Source organism: Rhinolophus ferrumequinum, chromosome 21 (genome assembly GCF_004115265.2).
Source record: "Rhinolophus ferrumequinum isolate MPI-CBG mRhiFer1 chromosome 21, mRhiFer1_v1.p, whole genome shotgun sequence".
In the NCBI taxonomy this organism is placed as follows: Eukaryota; Metazoa; Chordata; class Mammalia; order Chiroptera; family Rhinolophidae; genus Rhinolophus; species Rhinolophus ferrumequinum.
Window position 1 is genome coordinate 15,695,258 of NC_046304.1, and position 27,954 is coordinate 15,723,211.

The window sequence follows — 27,954 nt, forward strand, 5'->3', positions numbered from 1 at the left end:
AGGAGGAAACTTCAGACAAATCAACTTGAGGGATTTTGTAAGACAATCCTTCAAAAATATTAAGGTCATGAAAGAAAAAAAAGACCTAAGAACTGCTCCAGATTGAGAGACTAAAGAGACTTGACACGTAAATGAAATGCATGATCCTAGATTGGATCTTGCATCAGGGGCAACAATTGTCATGAAAGACATTATTAGGATAATTGGTGAAATTTGAATATGGACTGTAGTCCAGATAATAGTATTGTATGGGTGTTAAATTTTCTCAATTTGATAACTCTTCTGTGGTTATGAAAGAGAAATGCCCTTGTTTTTAAAACATACATGGCAAAATACTTAGGGTTAAAGGGGCATGGTGATGTCTGTAACTAACTCTCAAATGGTTTAGGAAAAAGCCACAAAGACATAGAACAAGCAAATGGAGCAATCGATGAATCGGGGTGAGGTGTATACCACAATCATTTGTACTAATCTTGCAACTCTGTATGTTTGAAATTATTTCAGAATACGTTTTCTCGAAACCTGCTGTTTTACAGAAATTGCTAAATGCTGTAACGACTAGAGTGCTGCTTTCATCATTAAAATAGTATAATGGGTTCAAAGTCTCTTGGGTAACCAGATTTTCCTTTTGTTAATTTTTTTTCTACTTGGATTTTGATTAGTTGTCACAAGATCCTGTTGAGAGTAACTAAAATCTATTGGGTAGGCATTTTTTTTTAAGTGAAGTTAACACAGAATTTTTAATACACCCAGTTACTTCTGCTTTTGTCTAAGAAATATAACTTGCAGAAAACAGTAAATATATTGATGAGATTAAATCTTAAAAGATTCGCCTTACAGCAAGGGTTTAAAGAAATGTGAACATCAAGTACCAATGACATATTTAACTATTAGAAGCCTTGCTTATCTAAATATTTGCTTTCGTTCATCTCCTGAGGAAATATATAGTATCTTTCTTTTGTCTCAGTTCTGGGCCATTTCTTGGCTTCTGGTGATCTGATCTAATCTGTTCAGGAACGCTAATTTTAAAGGAGAGGTGTTAATTAACCGATTTTATACTGTTACTATGTGAGCACTAATTGGTCTTAATTTCTTTTTCTTCATCTTGTTCCTAACATACCAAAGGCTTTTAATTCCTGGTTTCTCCATTTATATACTGTCTTTTTAAAGGGAACATATTCTTTTTCTTCCAAACATTTTAAAAACCACCAAATGAAATTGATTATGCTTTAAGTAAATTTACCCAGGTTTGTTTAAAGTAGATTAGGTAGAACAATTACTTCTTTGTATTTTCAAAGGAAAACTGGATTGACTAAACAAAAATAGGGGCAGTCACATGTTGAACCTACAAACAAAGAAAACAAAATATTGGTTAATGCACACTGTTTCTAAAACAATGTAATAGTATTAGTCATACTTGTACAATTATTACTTTATTTAATGTGTTAGGTTGAATCATATGAAATTGCCAATCGTCAACAGTTTTCAACTGAGAAAAATGTCAATTTGATATAGTTTTAACTTAATACATGTCTTTAGATGCTCCTAAAGTCACTTAGAATTTTAGTCACTTTAAAATTTACCTTCATAGTAGCTATTTTGTATGTAAACAAATAAATATTGAATACATATCTCCTCAATCTGAAATTTCTCTTTAAAAATAATGTGCAATTAGGTGGATATCAAATGACTTAGGAGTGACTGTATGATGCTTGTTGAAAAACACAGGATACAGAGTATGTATTGCTGGTGTAACTAAGCTATGTTACAAACAAAAAAGAGATGTGCAAAACATTTATTAACTATTCTTTTTATTTGAAAATATACAATACGTCACATTTAGAAATTTATATATTCAGTTAGTTTTATTGAGGTATAACTTGCATACAATAAAATTCTCCAATTGGAATTATACGGTTTGATGAGTTTTGACAAATGTGTACTTGGCTACCACCACAATCAAGATGTAGGACACGTCCACCACTCTAAAAAGTTCCCTAGTGCCCCTTTGCAGTCTGTCCATAACCTATCCCATCCTCCAGTGACCACTGATGATTCTGTCAAATAGTTTTGCCTGTTCTAGACTTTCATATAAATGGACTCATGCAGAATGTATTAGGTTGATGTGAAAGTAATTGCGGTTTTTGCAATTTTTAACCTTTTTTTTTAAAAAAAGATTTTATTGGGGAAGGGGAACAGGACTTTATTGGGGAACAGTGTGTACTTCCAGGACTTTTTTCCAAGTCAAGTTGTTGTCCTTTCAGTTTTAGTTGTGGAGGGCGCAGCTCAGTTCCAGGTCCAGTTGCCATTGCTGGTTGCAGGGGGCACACAGCCCGCCATCCCTTGTGGAAGTGGAACCAGCAACCTTGTGGTTGAGAGGACGCGCTCCAACCAACTGAGCCATCCGGGAGCTCAGCTGCAGCTCAGCTCAAGGTGCCATGTTCAATCTTAGTTGCAGGGGGTGCTGCCCACCATCCCTTGCGGGAGTCGAGGAATCAAACTGGCAACCTTGTGGTTGAGAGCCCACTGGGAATCGAACCGGCAGCCTTCGGAGTTAGGAGCACGGAGCTCCAACTGCCTGAGCCACAAGGCTGGCCTGCAATTTTTAACCTTTTAAACCGCAATTACTTTTGCACCCATCGAATAGATTTTTGTGTTTGGCTTTGTGTTGTAAATATTTTTAATTTTCTGTGTATTATGATATTGTGAGACTTTGAAAATCTTTCTGGATGGAGTGATACTGCCCCTCCTTGTGCTAGCCAATTTTTAGAGATTGCAAAGGACCCAATCTGAGCATATCTTTGGTATTCTAACTAAAGAAATGGAACTAAAGAAGTGGTACATATATACAATGGAATATTACTCAGCCACAAAAAAGAACGAAATCTTTCCATTTGCCACAACATGGGTGGACCTAAAGGGTTTTATGCTAAGTGAAATAAGTATTGGTCTGTTTCTAATGATTGATTTTTTTTTCTATCTTGGTTATGAGTAATTTTCCTGCTTCTTTTAATGTCTGGTAATTTTTTATTGGATGATAGACATCGTAGGTACTATGTTTTGAGGTGCTGTGTTTCACTGTATACCTTTAAAAGAGTGTTGGCCTTTGTTCTGATGCTTTCTTAAGTTACTTGTGATCAGTTTTTGAGTCTTGCTTTTAAGCTTCATTAAGGTACATATAGAATAACCTCTAGCCCTATTACAAAACAGTATCCTTTCCTGAACTCTTACTATGTAGATATCCCTTTTATTAACAAGGACCTTCTGCTCTCACTGGTAGAAACAAAGACTAGTCCTGTCTCCCACTGAACTCCAGGAATTGTAGAGCTTACTGCTTTCTGGGAGTGAGTTCTCTCCCTAGCCCCCACGGAGTTCCACCCCACATGTGCAGATCATTATTCTGCAAAATATTCCAGGGAACCCCTCTGCAGATGCCCAGAATTCTCTCTCTATGCAGCTCCTTGTATTTTGCTATTCAAAGCCTTACTGCCTTGACCTCTCTGAATTCTAACACCTATCTCATCAATTCAGCCCAAGATTATTGGGCTCTGTTTGAGTTTTCTTTCCCTGCATTGCAGCTTGGAAATTTCCTTCAGCAATAAGCTCTGGCAGTTGTAGGACTCATTTTTTTTTCTCTCTCTCTCTCTCTGACATTATAGGTCTTCACTGCAGTTGTTCAATGTCTGGAAAACAATTGTTTCATATATTTTGTCCAGTTTCCTATTTTTTTAATGGTGGAAGGGTAATTCCCATAGTAGTTAATCCTTCATAGGCTAAAGAGAAATGCTATATAAATTTCATATTTCGCAAACTTTTTAGATTAATCAGAAGAAATAAATTCTGTCCCTTTATCGTTTAACTAGTTCACTCCATCTTCTGTACACTCCCTTTTTTGGATTCGTACAGATGCCACAAAAAAAAAAATGTATACACATTTTAAGAAAGGAAAAAACTGTATTAAAATTGTAATACTCGATAAATACTGATAACAAAAGATGAATAAAAGTCACATTTGACGTCTGCAGTTACAAGCGTTGCTCAGTGGTTACCATCAGCATAGTTTTAATAATTTTTTCCTTTCTTAAAATGTGTACACATTTTTTTGGCACCCTTTGTATTTACTATAGAAGAAATTGATTTCATGTTCTGTTGAAACTCTAATGTAATATATGTCCTTAAGTTATTTGCAGGTGAGGTCATCTCAAAATACAGGTTCACGCTAGATTTTATAATTTCCCTTAATATGGTGAGAACAGTATTTATACAGTACATGGTTTTTTTTTCCAATTGAGGTATGAGTGACATACAGCATTATATTAGCTTTAGGTATACTTATTTTTATTGTTACTTATTAACTGATTTCTGCTCTAAGAATAAGTGGCCTATATTCTGAGCATCACACGTGCGACTTCTCTCTCTGTCACCCTTTTTCCAAGTTCATAACAACCCTGAATCACTGGAGAGACTTAGCGGTTTTTATTGTTTTAAGTTGCTTTGGGCTTGTTTTTATTTGCTAGATTTATTTTTTGTTTAAGTACAATTTTACAATTGTACTTAAATACAATTTTGTTTAAATACAATTTTAGTTATTATCACTTGTAACTTAACTCAGTATTTGTTTGCTGCTGTTCTCATCTTGTTCACTTAAGTAATGCTTAATTTAAAAATGTATCCACGTAAATAGTATTTTACTTGTCTGATTTTTTTCCCCCTAGGTGGTATAGCTGTATGCTGGGAAAGAAATGCAGCCTTGCTCCTCTGAAGGAAGAACTTCGCATACAAGGGGTAAGCCTTCGTCATTATTGTTCTTGTGTATCTACTTTTGATGGTAGTTGGAGTATAGCATTTTCCTTTATACCTTAAAACTCTAAGTGGGTCTTTGTTTTATTTTTGCTTGTTTAGTTTTTAATTTTAGGGCTAAAAGGGCCTTTTTACAAATTATTAAAATAAGGCCTTCTTTGACAATTACTTAAAGAAAAGGTGAGAAAACAGGATAAGTAGAATATCAGGGCCGGCCTGGTGGCTCAGGCGGTTAGAGCTCCATGCTCCTAACTCTGAAGGCTGCCGGTTCGATTCCCACATGGGCCAGTGGGCTCTCAACCACAAGGTTGCCAGTTGACTTCCTCGAGTCCCACAAGGGATAGTGGGCTCCGCCCCCTGCAACTAAGATTGAACACGGCACCTTGAGCTGAGCTGCCGCTGAGCTCCTGGATGGCTCAGTTGGTTGGAGTGCATCCTCTCAACCACAAGGTTGCCAGTTCGATTCCTCGACTCCTTCAAGGGATGGTGGGCTGCACCCCCTGCAACTAGCAACGGCAACTGGACCTGGAGCTGAGCTGCACCCTCCACAACTAAGACTGAAAGGACAACAACTTGAAGCTGAACAGCACCCTACACAACTAAGATTGAAAGGACAACAACTTGACTTGGAAAAATATATATAGACATATATATATTTAAAAGAAGAAATAACACTAATTCATCACAACTCTTTCAGAAAACTGAGAAAAAACACTTCCAACTCATTCTGTGAGACCAATATTACCTTGATATGAAAAAAAAAAAAAGAGAGAGAATGTCAGAGAGAACCCAGAAATCAAAAAACCTGGTGTTTACCTACCACTGACACCGTACCTGACTCCTTTATAATTGCAGAAACTCAAGGCTACATAAGTTAAGGGGCTTGTTCCGGGTCACGAGTCTAGTTATCTAAGAACAGCTAGAACCAGAATGATCCTTCATCCAGTGTGCTTCCCATTATGGTGCAATCAGCCCCTTCTGTTTTGAATAGCAGGTGATGAGTAAATACTCCCCTCTGACTCCCCTCCCAGTTTATGGTGTTTTGGCTTGAGTAAGCATGAGCAGGATGACTTTTCAGAGAAGAGATCAGATGTGGGGTCAGCAGTAGAAACCAGTTTCAGATTTCTGGTTCTTCTCTGACACCTCTACTCATTCTGTTTTCCCTACCACCCCTTTTCTTTGTTAAAATTGTGACCATTACAAAGTAGTTGCATTTTCTTTCCCAAAATCTGGTGGACGAAAGGGAGACTACATAGCTGTGTCTAGCTAGCCTTTGGTGGCTCTCTTTCTTAAAAAAAAAAGAAAACAAAACCATTTGAAGCATTTTGCCAATGATTCTCTGAAGCGCTGTGTTTTAGGTGTTTAATATATTTGCACTTCCAAGCCAGAACTATAAATTCTCTGAAATGTTTTATGGGAGGGGAAAAAAGCACAACTTTGTTGCGAGATAATTTATTCATTATTAGGCAGCTGTGCATAACTGTTGTTGGATAGTAACGTTTGTTAACTGATAAAAAGAAAGAGCAACACCAATAATTTAACATGAGGCAGCAGCCAGAAACATTGGTAGAATAACCTCAATTTGATGAGATGCTGTGTTCGTTGGTTTCAGGTTCCTAAAGTCACCTACACTGAATTCTGTCAAGGTCGGACAATGAGATGGGCCTTAGCTTGGAGTTTTTATGATGATGTAACAGTACCAGTAAGTAGAGACCTTGCTCTGCGTCTCCAAATGCCAGCGCGTGGTGGGTTTAGTAGGTCATAAGTACACTAAATTCGTACTGTCCTGTTTCCCTGAAGTTTGTCCCACCAGCTTACATCAGAATGAAAGTGGTTGTAAAGACGCAGTTCTGGAAGGCTGATTTTGGTGACCATGGGGTCTTTCCCGTGGGCTGCTGCAATGTGGTGATTCTGGCTTAGCAAACATAAATGAATTGGAAGTGCATCTTTTAGGAATTGCAAATTCAGATAACATAACTTACAGAAACATCTTGTGGGTATAATTATCCTGTTGGACATTCCTCAAGAATTGAACTGGAAGTCTAGTCTGTTTATTTCCCTTTCCTACTACTGTTGCTTTCCTAGAGTAGCTGTCTCCTAGGGTTCCTGGGTGACTATAGAAATGGCTATTTTGGGTTGCAGGCTTTTGATGTGTAACACTTAGAACCCTTCACTAGAATGATCCCTATCTTGGCTTTCAGATTAGCTGTATTGATCAGTTTTGAAGTGGGGTGATAGGTCATTGTCCTATTCTCTCTACTTTGTGCTTGAGCTTGAACATTTTCTGTAATAGAACGTTTTAGAAAATGATTTATTCCACAAACTTCTCCTTGCCCCCTCTGCTGCCGTATGTAAAGGAAAAATGCTTATGAACTGGTGAGACTGAATAAATTGTCTGGGCTGTACCTAGAGGTTGCAATAGGATAGCATCCATTTGTTCTCGCAGGGGTGATTCACTTATTGTTGCCTGGAGTGGGATTCCCGCCTTAAGTTTCTGCGGCATTGCTTGGCCTGTGCTCCTGCCCATGGGATTTTTTTTTTTTTTTTTTTTACAAAACAATTTTTTTATTAGTGTCAGATGTCCCCGTGGGATTGATGGAGGCCTCGTATCTGGTCCTTCAGATTTCTGATCCCCTGTCCGTCTGGTCGGCCTCTTCTCGGTGCTCCTCTCCCAAGGTCGGGGCCACTCGTGGTCTGTGCAGTCATCTCACATGTTGCTGGGTGTGAGCCTCTCTCCCTCCGCTCACAGGGCAGAGGAGTAGAGACATGCGCAGAAGTACAACGGGACAATTTGCAGATAATTCTGAGTGCATGAGCCCAAATTTGAAACTGAGCCTGCCCTTGTTGTGCTCTGCAGCTGATTGTGCTGCTGGGTTGAAGTGGGTTTCCCAGTCAAGTTTGAATGGCCTGTCTCATGGAAGCCTAGACCCACCTCTGTACAATGAGTGTTGTGGACTATCTAACGGTTAGAGTGTGTAATGTTCACTGGTTAAAAAAGATGTTTCTGCTTTTTGAACCTCCCTCCCATTTCTGTCATCTTCTAGAATACCAGGGCTTTCACACCACATGATTAAAATCATCAGTAATACCCTAAGTTATTCTTTGCAGACACTTAACAACGGCAGGAAAGTGGTCTCCAAGTGGTTTCTGTTTCACCCGCTTCTTACATCTGTCGGCACTGCAGGTGGAAGAGCTGGTACCGAGCGCTGGCACCCTCCAGGCCATCTCAGAGGCCAGAGTCACTCTTGCTCTCTTGGGTTCATAGCTATTTCAGTTCAAAGTTTCAAAGGGCACTATGTTTTTATTTTCACAAAAGCAACTTATTTTGAAAAGGAACCCTCTAAGCTTCCTCCCTCCCTATCTGTCTTTCAGGCCCTTCTTGAGCCCTGTTCATAGCTTCCACCATCAAAGAATGAGTCTTGCTAAGGGCCTCAGGTTTCTCCCATGCCAGCGTACTCATTCCTCCCCTCCACTACCCCAACCCAAAGCTGTTATAATGCATTCCCAAGTGTTCCATTAGGTGCACTTAAACTGCTACAGGGAAAAGGGCAATTTCTGATTTGTGGTAACCCAGCAACAGTTTCTTAGCACTGGTGCCCTTCACCAGCAACTGCTTTCCCAGGGGTAGTCCCAGGGCACTCGCGAGGCTTTTAGTGGGCTGTCCTTTTGGTGCTCCTTCCCTCTACCTTGCTTTTTGCAGGGGTGACTATCACCTGACTTTCCCCCTTTTGCTCCTCAGGGGGTGGGGAGGGAAGAGGATGCTGCTTTAGTGAGGGGTGGAAGCCAAGAACTGGAGCTAGTTAAGCAGAAATATTGACCTACTTTCCCACCCCACCCCCACTCCCGCCTTTTTAGGGTAAATGTGCAAGTTACTATGGCAACTTCTGTTTTCACTTATCTCAGGCCTACTGACTCCTTTCTGTTGGTGCTGAATCTGAAAAATTCCAATTCACTGCTGATTCAAGTGCCTACACTATACCCGTTGCTCTTGTCTGATTTATTTTAGCAGCAAAAAGACGAGTTCTAATGTTGATAGAATTTTTGTACAATCATTTCTGACTGTTGATGGATGTAAGGAAGCATCTTGTAAGGACTGTTCTTTACAGAATTTTTAACAAGCCCCTTAGAATGCCTCTTTGTCCCAGTTTCTCCAGTAATTGCTCTGGGCGTTATTTTAGCTTTGCTTTGCTTTCAGAGGTTTGACGCTCATTAAAACAAAAAAGGAAAAATAATGTGCATCTAGTAAGTTGTGCACTCTTGCTAGGAGCACTGCCCAGGAACTCTGGTTTTAAAAACTTTTTCCCCTGTGTTCAAAAAAAAAAAGAAAAGAAAACTCTTCCCTTGCATTCAAGACATTTATTTCCTGGGACTTTCTTGCCTAGGGAGTAATAACTAGCGGGCCTTTTGGAGAGCAGGTAGAGGGAAGGGGTCAAATTAATTAGATAGCCTTGTCAGTTTCAGAGTTGGGGTCTCCTGACAGTATTCTACTTACTATTCCATAGGTTTCCAAACTAGTTCCAGGTAGATTAGGGATGCCTCAGGGGTACCCCAGGGGATGACAGTTGGGGGAGGACATCAGGTTGATACTTCAGGCCTCACTCTCATTTCAGTCAGAGATGATCTGCTTTTAGCAGTATTATGTATTAGTTTTATTTGTTGAGAGGCGTCGCTGTTAAAAAATGGTTTGAAGACCAGTACTACACTAGGCTATTCTACATTATGCTGTAAAACAGATGTGATGATTAGGCAGCTGAGCTCTTGAGCAAACCCAAAGCTAAGGACCCTCTGAGTTACTTTTGTTGCGAAGTATGATCTTCATTGAGATAATACCAAAGAAATAAGACACGATTTTTCTGTCCCTTCCAATGATTCGTTTTAGGGGAGAGAAAAAAACACATGAAGCACTGATGCATAATTGTGTATGAGTAAGTACTGAAACGAATGGTAGGGACAAGAACAGTTGGGAGTTAAGGAGTTCAGAAAAGGCAGCGGTTCCGACTGAGCTCATCAGAGACGACCTCATGGAGGAGGAATTGTCCATGTCTGCCTTGTGGCTGGTGCTCAGTAACTGTTTGCTGAATGTGAAAAGGAATGATGCAGGACTTGTACTAAGGCGCAACATTGTGAGCAGGACATTCATAGATTTAGTAGATTTGAAGCACTGGATATAATCTTTGTTGTTATTTGAATGCTTCATGCACATTATGTCACCTTATCTAAACCTGACAACAGTCAGGTGAATGAGATGGTATTAGCCCCACCGTCTAGATGAGTAAACTGGAGAGGCTCTGAACAGTCAGGTTGGAACCCTGGTCAGTCTGAGTCATGGCCTGCGCTCTTAGTCACACCATACTCTGCTTTTCAAAGTGCTGCCTTTTGCTCCAGCCTGACCAGGTAAGAACCTACACTGTAAGCCCTCATCATCTGGCTTATAGGCCGTCCCCAGCAGCCTCTCTTCTCTTGTACGAGTCACGTGGGTTCATCCTAAGCTCACCATTCTGCTCAGAAACTCCCGAGTGGCTACCTACTGCCAATGGGCTTGTCATTTGGCTCCTCCTTGGGCCTTCTAAATCTGTCCTTGACTTGCCCTTCCATCCTATTCCGTTTACCCTACTGTACTGTCTTCTACCATATGAGCCTCCACAGGCTTCTCATGATGCCAGAATTATAGCTGACCTTGTACAGCCTTTGCTCACAGGCCTTTCACAATTAAATGTACTTAACACAGTGTCTGGTATATAAATGCTCAATAAAATATATTGTATTATAATTTCCCACCATTTCTTCTCACCCACCCATGTATTTGATGCTCCAATAATGTTGAGCAACTGCTCTCTGAAAATCCTTTTTTGTGCATAAAGACAATATCCAAATACCGTGTTTTCCCGAAAATAAGACCTAGCCAGACAATCAGCTGTAATGCGTCTTTTGGAGCAAAAATTAATACAAGACCTGATCTTATTTTAATATAAGAGTGGATAATATAATATAATATAACATAATATAATAAAGATTATATATTACCGAGTCTTATATTAATTTTTGCTCCAAAAGACACATTAGAGCTGTTTGTCCGGCTAGGTCTTATTTTCGGGGAAACACGGTAGTCAATAGGAGATTGACTTTCTTATCAGGGGAATCCTTTCTTACCATCAGACTCCTCATCTATCACGTTAGTTTAGCTACCACCTCCGGGGAATCTTGCCCTGACTCTTCCTAAACTGATATTAAGATCCTTCTGTGTTCACTATAGTACTTTGTTCATATTCCCATTATTGTATGTTTTATGTGGCACCAACCTGACATAGTGTCTGGTCCTCAAATAATAATTGTTAAGTGAATGAAAATGAAGCAATAAATGATGTGGTACAGTGATTCTCAGACTTTTCCACTGAAGTATCAGCTATCGCAGAAAAGTTACAAATCCCTCAGCATCAAGGTGACAGTAAAATTCCCAAAAAAGTAATCTATGCTCATGTACTCTTCTCTTTTCTCTTTAAAATCCATTTGAATTTTGTGTTCTCTTCCATAATGTATATATGTTTGTTTTCATTTTTTAATTAAATAATTTTACTATTGAGTCAAATTGACAATAATCTAAGAAGATATCCTATATTTATCAATTAGTTCCATTGCTGTTTCTACAAAGTATGACAAATAGTGTTTATTTTATAAATCATAAAAAAGGTTAAGTTCAGTATTTCTATTTTTCATTTACTTTTACCTTTCTATTCCCAAAATGCAGCACACAGAATTAAATACAATGTTAGATTAGTAGGAGTAGGTCTTGCATGTATTCTATTAATTTATCAAAACATTTTATTTTGGTTTCAGCTTATAATTATTTTTCATTCCTAAAGGAATTCTCTTTTGGAGTTTGGAATTTTGTTAAAATTGCTTTCAAAGCCCACATAGTAGCTTTTTTGGAATGTTATCCAAGATGGAATACTTTTGTGCTTTAAAAGTGGGTTTGGTTTTTTTCTTTCAATAGTTGGAAGGTATTTCTTACAACTATTACATGGCTTCTTAAAGTATTATACTAGATGATTCCCCCAAGGTAAATACCTTAAGCAGATGGCCTTCCCTTGAATTTGAACATTGGTTTATTTAAATGTTTATTTAAAAACCAACCTTGCTGATTTATGTTTACACCATAGACATCTTGATTTATCCATTAATTTGGAAGTTCCCTGAGGGTAGGAATCATACATTCATTCATTTATTCTACACATTTTTTGAGCAGTATGTGGTAGTTGGCACTTAATATTTATTGAACCAGTACACCCTTTTTCTACCTTTCTTCCTTCATTAGAGAAGAGGGGATTAAGTTTGAGGCACTGTTTTTTTTTGTAAGTTTTGGGGTTTTTTGTTCGTTTTTAATGTTTCCTTATGGTAAACATTTTAGAAAATATGGACAATGTTTTTAAGAAAGAAAAGAAAAACGACCATAAATCCCACCACCCAGAGATAAGCATTGTTAACGATTTTGAGTATGTGCCTCACAAACTCGAAAGAGTAGTTTCTTTTTTGAAATTAAATTTTAATTTCTGCCTAAGTGATCCATACAGAAAGTTACACATCATATAGTACAAAAGAATTTATGGGCCAGCCCGGTTTGAGCGCCATGCTCCTAACGCCGAGGTCACCAGTTCGAATCCCACATGGGCCAGTGACTGGTGACCAATTGCCTCAGCGGGGGTATGGGGGCGGAGCACAAGGCTCATAACACCAGCATGGGCCAGGGAGCTGTGTCCTACACAACTAGACTGAGAAACAACAGGTTGAACTGGAGTGGGGGAGGGGGTGAGGCAGAAGAAGTGGGGGAAGATGATAAAAGCAACTTGGCCTCACCCATCTCGACTTCTTTATACTAGGCCAGTTTCCAGAGAGAAAATATTTTATTGGATTCTGGTTCCTATGGTGGTGCTCCGTATCTCTTGATCTGTGCGGTCCAATATGCTGGCCACTAGCACATGTGCCTCTTTAAATTAAAATTAACTAAAATGAAAAATTCAGTTTCTCAGTCTCATTAGCTACATTTCAAGTGTTCAGTAGCCACATGTGGCTAGAAGCTACTAATTGGCTAGCACAGATATGGAACATTTCTATCATTACAGAAAGTTAATATGCTTTTTACCTTTGCTTCTTCATTTATCAACTTTACACAGTTTCAATTGCCTGGATTCTGTTTCTATTCAGATATAAGTTTGTAAACTTTTTTTTTAACTGAAAGATATATGCTTTTATAAAAGTATATCTATTATAAATTTAAATCCTAGTGACTTATTTACCAGTAACCCAAATTCCCTCTCATACTGCCAATTACTAACCCCTCCCTCTCTCAATATCCCACCGCTTGTCACTATGGATTTTTTTGCCTGTTTGCAGTCTTTAGTATTTGATTTCTTTCATGCGAATAGTGTGTGTGGGATTCCTCCATATTGTCCTGCGAAGGAGAGTTCATCCTTTGGAACAGTGTAACTATATTGTGTGAATATACTACAGTTTATCCATTCTACTATTTAGAGACATTTGTTTCCAGTATGCAGGTGTTGTGAATAATGTTTCTGTGAACATTCTTGTACATGATTTTACATTTCAGTTGAGTATAAACCTAGGAGTGGAACTGCTGGGCCAGGGCGTGTGGGTTCAGCTTTAGTAAATATTCGGAAAGGGTTTGTTTACACCCTGCAGTGTTTGATAGTATTGGCAGGTGCTCCCTTCTCTCACCAGCACTTGATGTCCTAACAGTTAAATCATTGTCTTTTTAATTTTCATTTCCCTGATAACTAATGAAGTTTAATATCTTTTTAGATATCTATCAACTATTTGGATATTCTCTTTATGTTGAGTGTCTGAATTTCTTGCCTATTTTACTACTAGGTTTTGTTTTTTGGGTTTTTTTAATTGATTTGTAGGCATTTTCAATATTTTCTGGATGTGAAGCTCCTTTTAGTTATATGTGTTGCTTCTGTCTTCTCCCAGACTATAGCTTGCCAACATCTTTTGATAAATCAAAAAATCATGGATTTAATTTAGCCCAATGTACCAGTCTTCCTTTATGGTGGTTAGACTTTTTTTTGTCTTATTTAAGAAATCTTTCTTTACCTCAAGGACAAGGATGTATTCTCATATTATTTTTATTCTAGAAGCTTTATCATTTGATTTTTCACATTCAAGGAATTTTTAAGAAAACTTTTTATTACAGAAAAGTTCAAATTTACAAAAAGATAGAAAGAGAGCAGTTTAATCAACTCCCGTTTACCTTTCACCCACTTCAACTATTGACAGTTCACGGCCATTCTTCTTTCATCTGTAGTCCCAGGTATTCCTTTCCTCCTGCCCTGATTATTCTGCAGCAAATCTCAGACAGTGTATTATTTCATCCATAACGATTTTCATATTTATCTCTAAAAGATTAAGATTCCTCTAAAAAGAACTGTAACTATAATACTATAATCACACCTAAAATAATTAACAGTAATTCCTTCATGTCAGCTCTATAGTTGATCAGATTTTTCTTATTGTCTCAAATATTTTAAAGTATGTCAAACTAGAATCTTAGTAAGTTTTATACATTGCAGTGGGTTGATATAGCCTTTAAATTGCTTTTACTCTATAGTGACCCCCTTTCCTCCCCTCCCTCCTCTTCTTCCCCACTTCTCTCACTCACTCCCTTGTAATTTGCTGAAGAAACTGGGATATTTGTACTGTACAGTTTTTTACATCTGGATTTTTCTGAGTGCATCTCCATGGTATTAACATGTTCCTCAGACCCTGTCTTTCCTGTAAATTGGTAGTTAGATCTAGAGGCTTGATCAGATACAGGCTTGATTTGGGGAAGGGGTGGGGGGGGTAGGACTACTTTCTAGGTGGTGTGTGGCACACTTCCATCAGGAGGCACACATTTGCTTGTGTCATTTTGTAATGTGAGCAGCCATTGGTGACCATTGCCTAGATCCATTAACTCATTTAAGTTATAAAATGATGGTATTTCAATTCTTTTGTTCCTTGTTTATTTATTAGCTGAGTACTTTTTGTAAAGAGAAAGTTCCCTATCAATTACTTGATTACCGGACAGTTCGTCTGGTAGAGTCAGGATAAGGGCTTGATTATTTTGCTTTATTTTTCAGTTTTAAGGGTGATGAGTTACAAAAAGAGAAGGAAAAAAAAAAAGAAAAAAGGATGATGAATTAGTGGTTCCCTATCTCCTAAAACTGACCAAAGAGGGTGGTTTAGTTTTTGTTTGTAGAGTATTATGAACTCATGGATTTACACTTTCATTATTTTTCAGCCCATTACGCTTGTCTGTATTGATGCCCAGTTGTCCTTCATCGGCTAAGGAGAGTTTGTTCAAGTTGACTCCTGAGTCTTCTTAACGTGGCCGGTAGAGTTTCTGGTAGCTTCCTTGCTTTCTAGTAGGACAAGTTGTTCTTGGCTCACCTATTTTTCCATCCCAGACCTGGAATCAATCATTTTTCCAAGGACCTCTTGTTTATTTTACTGGTAAATGGTATTTAGAGGTATTTATCTGAGCAGTAGGTTGGTCATTGTTTCTAGACTTTTTCTGTGGGTAGAGCTAGGAATAATTATTTTCTTTTTAAAAATGAAGTACATTCTAAGTTCATGCTGATACTTTCTACAGTTTCTACTTAACATTATCAATTGTCCATTTATATCTCCCACCAAAAATTCCTTGTCAAAAATATCAGTCATCAACCATACTAACATAATTACTCATTTGTTTTGACCCACGATGCACCACAAGTCTCAGAATTAACATTACTATCCACAAAAAGATTTGTGAAAATGCTATTTTTTTTCTTTCTCTTTTTCTTTTTGTTCTTGGGGACAATCTCATGATGGATTTTAAGGTCATTTGGAATGTTTCCTCTTTGTGAGTTTTATAGCCACCAAGTCTATATAACACAGTTAAAGAGTCATTTGTTTCATTTGACTTTATATTTTAGGGATTGCCTTTTTTTATATTATTTAATTTTTGTTTTGTAATTATGAAATATATTTACATGGTGTCAATATCAAATCTCAAAATAGAAAGATGTAGTCAGAATTCGAGCTTCTTTCTCTTGTCTTTCACCATAATCCCTCGCTGCTCTGTAGATTTCTATTTAAGCGGTTTCATAATTTATCCTTCCATTGTTTTTTTAATAAGGAAATACACCTGTAGAGTTATAACCACCCTTTTTAGATAGGTAGCATTCTACGTAAACTTTTCTTCTCCTTGCTTTTTAACTTTTTACAATTTTTGCCGATATCCTGGAGATGATCGGGGTATTTTAAACAATAATCTGTCAGATTAAGGTAACAATAGAAACGTCCACTGGACTGTTAATAGGGAAGCTATATCCTTAGACAACAAAATATCCAGTCCACTCCACTGGCAGAGGTGACAGACGTTTGGATAAGGCACAGTTGGTGAGGTAGTCTGTCTGGCCTTCCCAGCTCACCTCCTGTTTGTATTCAGGCCATGTGTCGGTGTGGGCCCCTTGGCTCTGTTTCTTCGAATGATAGCCTGTGCTGAGTCAACAGCTCCCAGGCATTCTGCCTGTTCTTGGAGGACCTGGGGCAGTAGCCATTCACCATGTGGCAGCCGAGATCGCAGGGCAGTGGTCTAGAGTGTTCCTTCCCCTTCAAGACCATTCTAGAAGCTGCTTTGTCAAAACAAGGAGGCTGTGGCTTCATGCTCAGCAGATCTCTAGTGAATGACTCTCTTCCTGCATGTACTAGGGTGAACTTAATGATTTCCTGCAGTGTGTGACTTCATTGAGAGTATTTACTTTAGCTGTAGTTAATAGCAGAGCTTTGGCAGCATGGCAGGTAATACTACTGGATTTGTGTCAAGTTACACTTAATTTGAAAGTCTCTTGACTGATCACACCACTGAGATCTAGAATTAAAGTAAGAGTGTGGATTTAAGAAATTTATAAACAGCACTGCTAGGTAAAGCATATTTTAAAATTTAAGAACTGTTTTTGTCCCGTTTATGGTTTCAATCGAATGTGTTTTTAACACTGCAACAAAATAACACTTGAAGCTCCTCCCCCTGTTGATGACTATTCATTGAATACTGGCAGTTCCAAAGATGCAAACCCTGTGTCTCCTGTGGGATTTACAGCTTCCCACCAAACTTCTTTCGCATTGTAATTTCAGCTGGGTGACATAGTAGTGCATCTTCTAATACGAAATCAGTTGTAAATTCACCTTCTGGTTCTTTGCATTAAACTGAATTAGCCATTTTAAACAATTGATTTTTTTTTATTACATTTAAAAACAATGAATTATTTATATTATCTTACCTGGTAAACTAGATTATGGTACTTTGAGTGTAGCATTCTTCATTTAAACATTTGTGGTTTGAGATTACAAGCATATTAGCAAAATAAGATCTTCTCATTTGGGGGAAAAATAGACAGCTTCTATTTAATTGTGTTGTGGCCGGGGATAAAATTATCTACTACCAGACACCTGTGGGGTTGATCTTAACTATTAATTTCTTAAGACCTGTTCCTGTATTTTATACTCTGGCCCTGCCTACTAAGAAATTTCAATACAAACCTGAGGGGGAAAAAGAATGATTGCTATAAGCCAGGCTTAAGTTAATCTTCAATCATTTAAAAACTTTGCTCTAGAATTTCTAGAGTATAAATTATCTGTCTCTTGAGTGCCTAGTTTCTATAATAAAGTAAAACTAAAACAATCCTGAGAACATGTGTGTGTATATGTGTATCCAGATTTGTCAATTATCATTGTTTATGGAAAACTGGTGCCAGGATGCAAGCACAGTAAAAGAGCCATATATGAGACAGAGAAGTTTTCATTTTAGTCCTGGGATATCAGGACCATTCATTGCCCTGGGCCCTGGGGTATCAGGGCAATAAACTGTCTGTTTTGTTGTTTCTGACACCCTCAGAAAGTGGAAAATGGATCCTTGATAGAACACTTGTTAGGTTTGGTGAGGATGTATTTCTCTCCTTAAATTCTAGAAATGATAATTAGTCCATTCTTGTGCAGAAAAAGCATAGCAGGCTGGCTCTAGCAAAACACATGAGAAACACAGCTGTATCTTCACTTTGCTCGTTGGAGTTTGTAAGCACAAATGATCACTCCCTCTGTGAAAAGAGATACGAGGCACTATCCTTTTACTGTATTTGCTGAGGACCTTTGGTGGCTAGGAGCACTGTCAGGGATGGCCCTGTTACAGTGACCCATGTCTCCATGGTAACAGTCTTGGATGTTGGGGAGTGGAATGGAGAGTCTGATTCTTGAGCCCCATCCTACACACCACCATCTTTCTTCCTCCCCAGCTTCAGAATCATACCTTAAGCTCCTTAGTGCAAAGTGTTAGGCTCTTAGTAAACTGTAGAAATTATGTTTCTAACGCTGAGTGTTTGAGTAATAACAATACTACTGTCGTGATGTCAATATGAATTTGTCTCTTCATGTCTGAAACATTAATTGAGCAAGTTCAGACTCAGGGCTTAGAGTCCACTATTCCTTTCTCAAGAGCAGGTTCTTATTCAAACAGACACCCTTTCGTTTTAGTCCTTTTCTTCTAAGCTTGTTTTCTAGTGTTCTTTCATTTTTATTTTTTATTAGTTAATAGTTGGTGTAAAGAGAAAATGTAGATTGTTTCTTAGAAATACCGTCTAAAAGTTTTCTAGCATAGAATAAACTGGCTGTTTTGTTGTATGTGTATGGGGTTGCTGGTTAGTTCCACCCACTAATTGGATCTTTGTGTGTGTGTGTGTGTGTGTGTGTGTGTGTGTGTGTGTGTGTGTGTGTGTGTGTGTATGTGCTCTGTCACTGTTTCCAGGTAGAACTGGAGTTTTAACAGCAGCATAATTATCAGGGACTTCTTTTTGTAGGAAAGGATCTTCAAGCTAACTACCTAGGTGTTTCTCTTAACTATGCTTTCTCCTTATAATCCTTACATACTCATTTTGACACTGACCTTAGAATTATCTTAATTTTTTAAAAGGTTTGATAAATTTTGTCAATAAGTACAAGTCTGTCTCTTAAAGTGTCCACAATATAGCTGATCTTAGCTAAGAGTCATTAAAATATTTAGTAAGTTTTTACTTTAAAGAAATACATTTTAAATACAGCAGTGTCATTTGGTTTTCAAAATGGAACTTGAGTCCCTCTAGTGGATAGAGTATAATTCACTTTCCAAGCTTAAAACAGAAAGAAAGATGACAATTTTGAATTATGTGGAACGAGCTCTCTAATCCACTTTCTCATCGGCACTGGTGTCCTCTCTCTCCAGCTGAGGGACAGAGCTTAGCTAGTCACCGGCTTGACTCATTAGCCGAGATGCAGCGGTCCTCATCTCTTGCCTATGTGATTTCAGTGCCCTGGTCATTCCGAGTATGTGCTCTCAAAAGCTAGGGCTCACAGCTGCCTCTTTCAGGCCTCAGCAAATATAAACTCAGAATACAAGTCAGTGATTTTAAGCTGTACAGTTCTTTACAGAAAAGAACACTGGGCTCCCCGGGTCTTTGAGTTGCCATGAAGGAAGTAATTACACAGGCCTATTGGGGGCGCAACAAGTTGATCAATGAGATTTAGTAATAGGAGGAGTTACATCTGATGATAGCCAGAACACCAGAAGTGTGGTATGGCAGAAAGAGCTTGGGTTTTGGGTTCAAATCCTAAGTTTGCCCTTACTAGCTCTGTGACCTTGAGCTGGTATGACATAGCCTCTCCATATCTTAGTTTTCCCTTCTGTAAAATGCGGAGGTGATGATCCTATTTTTCAGGGTGGTTTTAAGAAAAATAAACATGCAGAGAAAGGTCTTTGTGGTTTTAGTGCTATGTAATTGGTAGCAGAAGTCACCGAAATTTCACTAGCTGAGTTCATTATAATACATGTGATTTAATTATTTGGGTAAATTTCCCCTCTTCTCCCCTGCCTTCTTTTCTTTCAGTCACCACCAAGTAAGCGAAGAAAGTTAGAGAAGCCAAGGAAACCCATTACATTTGTAGTGCTGGAGTCTGTGATGAAAGAACTGTCCCTCAAAGCATCTCCTCTGGGCTCTGAGACAGTGGAAGGCATAGTAGTTGTGACAACGTGGATTGAAAAAATTCTCACCGATCTGAAGGTACCTGGTTATGCACATTGAAGAAGTACTTATACCATAATAATCTCTTTCTTTCTTTTCTTGTTCTTTTTTAAAGGAGTTTTGAGAGTAGAAAAGTGATTTCCTATAAAATCCTGTTTTTTCTCCAAACAGGTCGAACATAAACGAGTTCCCTGTGGAAAAGAGGAAGTTAGCCTTTTCCTGACAGCTGTAGAAAACTCCTGGATTCATTTAAGGAGAAAGAAAAGAGAACGAGTGAGACAATTGAGAGAAGTTCCCCGTGCTCCTGAGGACGTCATCCAAGCCTTGGAAGAGAAAAGGTTCACTCCCAAAGAGTCTGGCGGTAGCCCAGACCCAGCCCCGGGCTCCCAGGAAAGTGCCCTGTGGGGGCCTGCTCTGCGGGAAGGCGAGTCTGCCACTGTTGGGGGCCCAGGCCCAAACCAGGACTCGCTTTCCCAGGAAGAAAACCCAGAACCCATGGAGGATGAAAGGAGTGAGGAAAAGGGAGAGATGGAGGTTTTAGAAAGTTGTAAAGGCTCTAGCAATGGAGCACAAGACCGAGAGGCTTCTGAGCAGTTCCACCATCCAGTGTCTGAAAGAGGGAACCATCTCCAAGGAGTGGCCGGACGTTACCTATTCAAGTGTCTGATAAACGTTAAGAAGGAGGTAGATGATGCCTTGGTTGAAATGCATTGGGTTGAGGGCCAGAACAGGGATTTGATGAACCAGCTTTGTACCTACATACGTAACCAAATTTTCAGGCTTGTGGCGAGTTAACTCCAAACTTCTTGCGCAGTCGAGAAGTCTCTAAAGCAGCTTGCTTTGGAGTGGCCTGTGGAGTGGCAAGAAGAATTCCGCCATGGGCTTATTGGTAGCGTTATTAGGAATTATCTTTAAAAACAGAAACAGATTAATGCATTTGTAACTATTCCCCCCCCCCTTTTTTTTAAAGTCACAGGGCATTGTGGTATGGTGGTAGTTCAAGAGGAAGATTTGTGTCAGCATCAATAAAAAGCCATCAGAAAACTCATAAGGGATTTACAGCTGACTTAAAGTGATCCCACCTTAGCTTTAGACTGCTTCTCTGAGGCCAAAAGGATTCTTTTTGGAATCTGGTTTGGGTCAGAACTGAGACAAGAACTGGCCTGATGGTAGATGGTGGGAATGTCAGAGAGAGAAAGCTAGTAATGCCAGAAGAAGGGCTGGTCTGCGGAGCGCCTGGAGCCATCACATTCCTGACTCCTGGCTGTTTTGATGTTGCTTATTTCAGAAACAGAATTAGGTAAGCAAAACTCCCAGATGTGACTGAAAGACACAACAGAAGGAAGCCATACTCCTACCTCCAGCCTGTTGAAAGTACTGTTTCGTAGCAGTTTCACTAGTGTATGACATTTGAAGTGGAACTTTTGTTGTTAATACAAGAGTATTCAGAATTGAGAACTGTTGATTGTGTTTGAACACTGGGGTTGGGGAAGATGTTTTCTTGGTTTTGAATGGGTAAGTGATAGAAATAAGAAATGGAGCAAGATAGTTACGTGTAGTAGGTTGCTTAAGAAATTCTCACCTATTGGCACATAAGTTGTAGCTGATCCAATACTGCTTTTTGTGGATTCCCTTGTTATCCCCTTTGCTTACCTGTTAGCATAGGAGAACTCTGAGGCTAGAGTAATCGTGTTCTTAAACCATGTTTCTAATTGGAACGTCAGGGCTCAGCAGAAGGTCTCTGGAAAAGGAGTCTCTCTTTGTTTTGTTCCCTTGGTATTTCAGTTACCCTCTGCTGTGCTTGACTTGCACAGCCTGCTTTTATACCAGCAGCCTACGGTTCTTTTTAGACTGAAATTTTTGAGGATGGTGCCAGAACTCCTTGTTATCTGCAAAGAAGACTGGGGCTGAGTAATTAAGCCACACTTTTGAAACGTGGCTATTGGTTAGGGCAGAATACTGATGACCTTGGCATATTTTGGCAGCAGCAAGACCAGGCCCTCAGCAAAGATACAGGAAACGAAAATAGGACTGTATTATACATACCTCCCTGTAGCAGTGGAGACAGAGCTACAGAAGATAACATGTTAACCAATCAGTGTTCTTACCTGGTTCATGGCCCTCTACAGAATCCACAAACTTCCTGGATTGTTTCCAAAAGCTCTGTGAGCGTGTGCTTATGTGCTTGTGTGCGTGTGTATGTGTGTGTGTGTGTTTGTGTGTTTGTTCCTGGAGAGGAGTTCCTGACTTAGAAGAGGGGTCAGTGACCCCCTGAGCATTAGGAACCACGATTCTAGTCCATCCTCTCATCTGACAGGAAGAGGAAACTAGTGCATAGGGTCACACTGAGCCAAGATTCAATCCATGGCTTTGGTTTCCTCCTGTCCAGGTCCTCCTGTACCCACCCACGCTGTCCTGCTCTCCTTACCTCTGATGACACATTTGAATCGTATGCCAGACCCAAACCTAAGTTTCTATCTTGATAGAATTTTAGGGTAATTGAGTTAAGTGGCAACTGTTCATTCGATAAGTAGTCAGTATTGTTTGCTTCATTAAAAAAGAACTAGCACGTGCTCATTAAAGATTTGGAAAAGTGAAAGTAGAAAATGGCAACAAAGTCTCAACCGTCTCAAACACAGCCACTACTGGTATTTTAGTATTTCCTTCTACAGATGGGGTGTGTGATTGTATGGGTTTGACTTTGGTTTACTCATGTTGTGAGATATGCTTTTTTTATTTTTATTTTTTATTATTTCAGTTTTATATTATGCTTTTTTAATTTAACATCTTAGAAGTATTTTTCCACATTGTAACAGTAGTGTGTTTATTTACACTCCTTGCCTGTTCAAAATGCATTTCAGGCACAATATTAGCCTTTGTTTAAGTCTAGTACTTAGACTCCCAGAGAAGAGGCTGTGTAACTGTGTCTGTGTGTGTGTTTCAGTGCCCCATGTTTAAGGCTTGGTGTCTTGGAGGAGGTTTTAATAGGTTTTAAGTTAATGTTCTTAGAATTTGAAAAGTATGTGACGGGGTAGCTTTCAGTACTAGAGCTGTGAGTACCTTCTTTGCGTTTGGATGTCTTCATTTCCTTTTCTGAGAAGTTTATTTCTATCTTATGAGAGAACATTGAAAACATTTTTAAAAGACATCCAAAAATTCTCTTAGTTATGCATATACTTTATCATTATGTGATATGTGATAGCATAGATATACCTCTGGCATAGGGGAAAGAGGATTTTTTTTTTTACTTTAAAGAACCAGGTTATTGACCCATGTATCATAATGTTGAATGATACTTGCCTTAAATGTCTGGAGGTCAAGTTCATGTTGATGGATTGGTATGGAATTAAATATTTGTGGTATTATCTTAAATCCTGTTCTGGTCCCTGACATTGGCTTCTGATCTCCTGATAACTAAAGTGGGAACAGAAACTGAACTTGTTTTCCATGGAGGACTAAAGCTGCTTTTGTTCTTTGGAATCTGCTTCACTTCCAACCATTTGGTTCCCTCACCCCACATCCTCATCTTACTACTCACTTACCAGAGCACTGCCACATGTCCTAGCAGGCTTGGCGTCGCTGCGGTACAGTTTCAGCTTTCTTAAGGGTTCCTGTTGATTACTTAAAACTTTAGTATATATAATATTATTTAAAACATGAAACCTCTCCTCTTGATAGAAATCAAAGCTTACCATGTGAGCACACCAACTTCCAAGCTCTGACAAGTAATAAAACTGCAAGGTGTGGAAAACCCGAGGCCTCTTAAAAGAAGGGAGTAGCCCTTCCATCTTACTTAAGCCACAGCATTTTCCTCTGTAGCCACACGGGGGCACCTGTGGCCCTTTTATCAAGCGCCTTAACTGCACTTTGGGAATGGATAAAACTGTGTCCTTGGTATTTTCTTGAAATATCTGATTGCTACCCAGATAAATATTTTTATGTAAATAAGTACATTTTCACATAAATAAAACTTGAAAAATAGAAGGAGAAAATTAAAACTCCACTATCCCCTGGTCTTTTTATCTGGGCATAATCTTTCAACCTTTCTATGTTTTTTTATAGTCCCAGTTGACTATTTTTTTCTTTTCTTTCCATCTGTCCTGCTACTCTACAATATATCCAAGTTGGGTCAGTACTTTGGATCAACTTTTTGTTGGTGTCTAGTTAATTGGGGTACTAGAGGGAGAATTTTAGTAATCTTAAACAGTAACTTTTCAAAAGCCTTGGATGTCTTCATTATATTACTCTATGTTCCAGGAAGAGTAATATAGAGAGCTCTGAGAAAGAAACTGTTTTCAATGTTCTTTTATCTTTTTATTCTTGTTTTGGTTTATCTGGCTGGATGACTAGCACTCATGTAATACGTTGTTTACATCAAAAATTGGCACCGTTGGTTCTGTGTGGTATGTGTTATATACACAGTTAGCCAGGCCTTCTGCCCCGCAAGAGGTGTTTCTGTGTAGAACATGTATATTACTAAGCCTGGGGTCCATGTGACTCAAGGAAAAGTTCCATCTACCCTTATTTTTATGGCACAGAATCAGATGTTACAGGTAGCCGGTCGCCCAATAGATTTGCACATTAGGAGGAAGAAGGTCCACTTTGGAAAACTAAGGAGCCCTCTGGGAGGAGGAAAGTCTCAAAAGTACAGCAGTTCTACAGCCATCAGGAGGTGCCCCTGGGAAAAGGACCTGACCACATTTTTTTAGGGAAGTTGGTGCTTGGGAGATTTGGTTTGCTAAATGGGCAGTGAGTGACCCCAGTAAAACCCAGAAGACGCTGAGTAGTAGAATGAATTGGCCGCTGCCTCCTAAAGCAGGGCACTGATGGTCTTGAACGTTTCTAATGCTCCCAAGTACAAATCTCTTGGTGCCCGTGCCAGCACAGTATTAGAAAGCCCTGCCTGGGGCTCCCCTGCTAGCAGCAGAGCCTCACGCACATGCCTGAGTTCCCACTCTGCTCTGTAAAGACACTCACGTCCTCTGCTGTGACTCACCCAAATGACCTAAAGAGCAGTTTATTATTTTAATTGCTGCCTTTTGGAGGCAGTGCCTTTATGCGTGGGAACTGTGTTGTGACTGAGTGAAGGCCTTGTGCTGCTGAATGCCCTGTGAGGTGTAGTCTGTCCGCCTGTGTCAGCTCAGGCAGAGACATCAGCGACGCTGGCTTCGCTTCAGGCAAGCGGACGGTCACTGGTGCTTCTTATGAGCCAAGGAACTGAGATAAGAAGGAGTGGACCAGAAAGTGCAGGTGAACTTGGCAGAATTGGCTTGTTATGATGTTTTTAAGAGGGCAAAGGATGTTTAAATCCTAGATGCTTTTCCAACCACCCCAGGGGAATGAAAAACAGAAAAGAGCACAGACTTCACCGTTCATCAGTCGTGGGTACCTTCCAGTTCCACGGACCGGGTAAACCAATTTCACTAAGCCTTTTCCTCAGAAAAGATGAGGGATTCTTGCTTCACAGAGTTGCAGCAGCAGTTAAGTGACAGAAGTACTAAAACAGCTGGACGAGTACATATGCAAAGAGGACGCTTCTCAACTTGTTCATCTCTTCTTATTCTTTGAATTATCGACTTCTAGTCAGAAAATCATTTCTACCAATAAACTCCAGTGAAAAGGCCGAGACCTCGAGTATATAATAGCAGGCGCAACTACCACTTTTTGACCAAGAGCTAAACTCAAGCTTCCTGGAGGGACGAAAAGGAAACCAATATTGATTGGCCATCTTCTATATAAATTGTCTCATTTATTAACCCTGCAAAGTGGTATGGTGTCCCTGTGTGACAGATTAAGGAAATGGAAGCTCAGAGAACTTAAGGGACTTGCCCTAAGGTTATTCACAAAGCTAAGTTACAGAAACAGGATTTGAACTCAGGTCCAGAGATCCAAGACAGGGATCTTGTAACAAATTTCAAGATTTGGAACAAGTGCTACACTTAGGATGGAAATAGACTTTCAGGCTCATTTGACCTACCTCTGGGAAAGGAGACTTAAATTATATGACACAAGGAAGAGAGAAAGGACACCTCTTACCCAACTGTACAATTTAGCACTATAAGGTAATATTATTTTCCAGCCTATGATCAATGAGCAAGATTTAATAGGTGAGATTGCTTCTAATTAGTTCTTCATTTCTGCTACCAAATCGTCATAGAATTTTGTGTTTGGTTGGGTGAATGAACTCAAAATCTGGAGAAAAGAAAAGGCTGCCTGCCATCTGGTGGACCCATTCAGGGAGTGTGGCCCGAGAGTCTAGAAACCAGAGCTAGGAAATTCCCAGCTGGGGAACTTGGCTGGCTCCGGCAGCTCGGCAGCCCCTCGGGAAATGTGCTGCTGCTGGCCAGAAGAGGAGGAAGCCAGAGATCGCTGCTGGGCCTGGGACAGCGGGTCTGGCAGGGCCTGCTCCCTTAGATTGGCTGGCCAAGGGACATTCCCAGTCTGGTCCAACAGGGTCCTCCATTCAGATTTGTTTGTCCCAGGATTCCTGCCTTCAGGGCCAAAGGTGGGCTTTGTGGGTCAAAGTCTGACCTGTCTTTCAGTGACCTCTAGATGAGCACTAATAAGGACTTTTTCATTCACAAGGGGAAGTACAAGACTTCCTCCTTTCCTATACCAGGGGCCAGGCAAGAAGAGATGGGGCTCATCCTCTGACTAAAAGGAAGTAGCTTTTATTCCATTCCTGCTGGTTATTGCCCTGCAAAAATAGGTGACCAGTGTTGTTGGGTCTTTTGAGGTTTTTTTTTTTTTTAAGGGAAACCAGAAATCCAGATTTATGAGAAATTTACGTAATTATAAATCCTGACAACTAATCCAGTAGTTTCTAAAAACCTGGTACACCATTAGTTTGTGACCTCTTCTCCTGCCAGGCAGTAGAACTTAATATTTGCTTCCTCCACTTTCCTAACTCTTGTTTACTTCAGCTACTGAAGTCTAGTTGCTGCCCACACTCCTTTTTCAGAGTTTTTCTCATCTCTTAAAGGGAGAATCCTAAAGATTCTGTCCGTGGGTCGTGTTTGCTCTTTTCTCCCACTTATGGCTGCGCTCATCATCTCCGTGACTTCCAACTGCTGCTCACCTATACACATGCCCAAATCTAGACCTTCCTGAACCTCCCACATGCATGCACCTAACCTCCTATTGGACATGTCCCCCAGGACCATGGTTGTGTCAGACTTGACTTACTGTCTACATGTTTCTGTCCTGTATTTTGGATCATCACCCAGCTGTCCAGATTAGAAATCTCTAATCTTCCATCTCCTTCACCACCAGGGACTAAAATCTTCCACCTTAGAAATAGCTCCCATATCCAGCCCCACCTCTCCATGTTCCTGCCAGAGCCTAGTGCTTATTCCTCCTCTCACCTGGCCTATAAGGGGAGCCAGAACCATTTCTGGGGGGCTTCAGAGCTAAGCGTCAGAGCAGATTTAGGTAGGTTTGGGGGGGGTGAAACCTCATTTCGGGGGTGAAATGGGAGAGCTTTCAGAAAAAAAACTAGAATGGGAAGTAGACCCACAGCAACAGGTCACGTTAGTTGAGATGGAGAAATATGAGGCCCTTCCTGATAAAGCACAGGAGAACTGTTTTTCCCTTTAATATAATTTGATTTTACAAAAGTAATGCATTTTCATTATAAGAAATTTAGAAAATAATAAAAATTTACAATTCCACTACTCAAATGGAGTTATTTTACATTTTGTCTATCTTATTTTTATATCCTTATATATTTTTAAACAGCAAATGGTGATCGTACTATATATTACGTTTTATAATCTTTTCCATTTAGCCATATATTATAATAGCCTTTTTCTGATTATAACATTAATTTTTGTGTGAGAAAACTTGTGAAAATAAAAATTACTGGTAATCACACTGCCCAAAGTCAACCACTGTTAGTATTTCGTTTATTAACAACCGTGTTTTCTTCACATGCCATATTGTGAGTGTCACTTCACTAAACTGGTTGGAAATTTAGGTTTCCTGGTTTTCATCATTGTAAATAATGCTTTAGTGAAATCTTTCTAAAAATATTTATGTGTTTTCTTATTGCTGTAGCATAAATTTATATAAG

The 27,954-nt window shown here is 39.4% G+C and overlaps 1 protein-coding gene across 2 annotated transcripts in view; it reads left to right on the forward strand.

Moving 5' to 3' along the window:
- METTL16 (methyltransferase 16, N6-methyladenosine) overlaps positions 1-27,430 on the forward strand; it is a 65,263-nt gene extending 37,833 nt beyond the window's left edge. For both annotated transcript variants that reach the window (XM_033090327.1, XM_033090328.1), the window contains 4 exons: positions 4,716-4,785; positions 6,413-6,502; positions 19,749-19,922; positions 20,055-27,430. In XM_033090327.1, the coding sequence (XP_032946218.1) occupies positions 4,716-4,785; positions 6,413-6,502; positions 19,749-19,922; positions 20,055-20,678 (958 nt within the window). In that variant the 3' untranslated portion in view covers positions 20,679-27,430. The remainder of the gene's footprint in view (positions 1-4,715; positions 4,786-6,412; positions 6,503-19,748; positions 19,923-20,054) is intronic.
- The last annotated feature ends 524 nt before the right edge of the window (positions 27,431-27,954 follow it).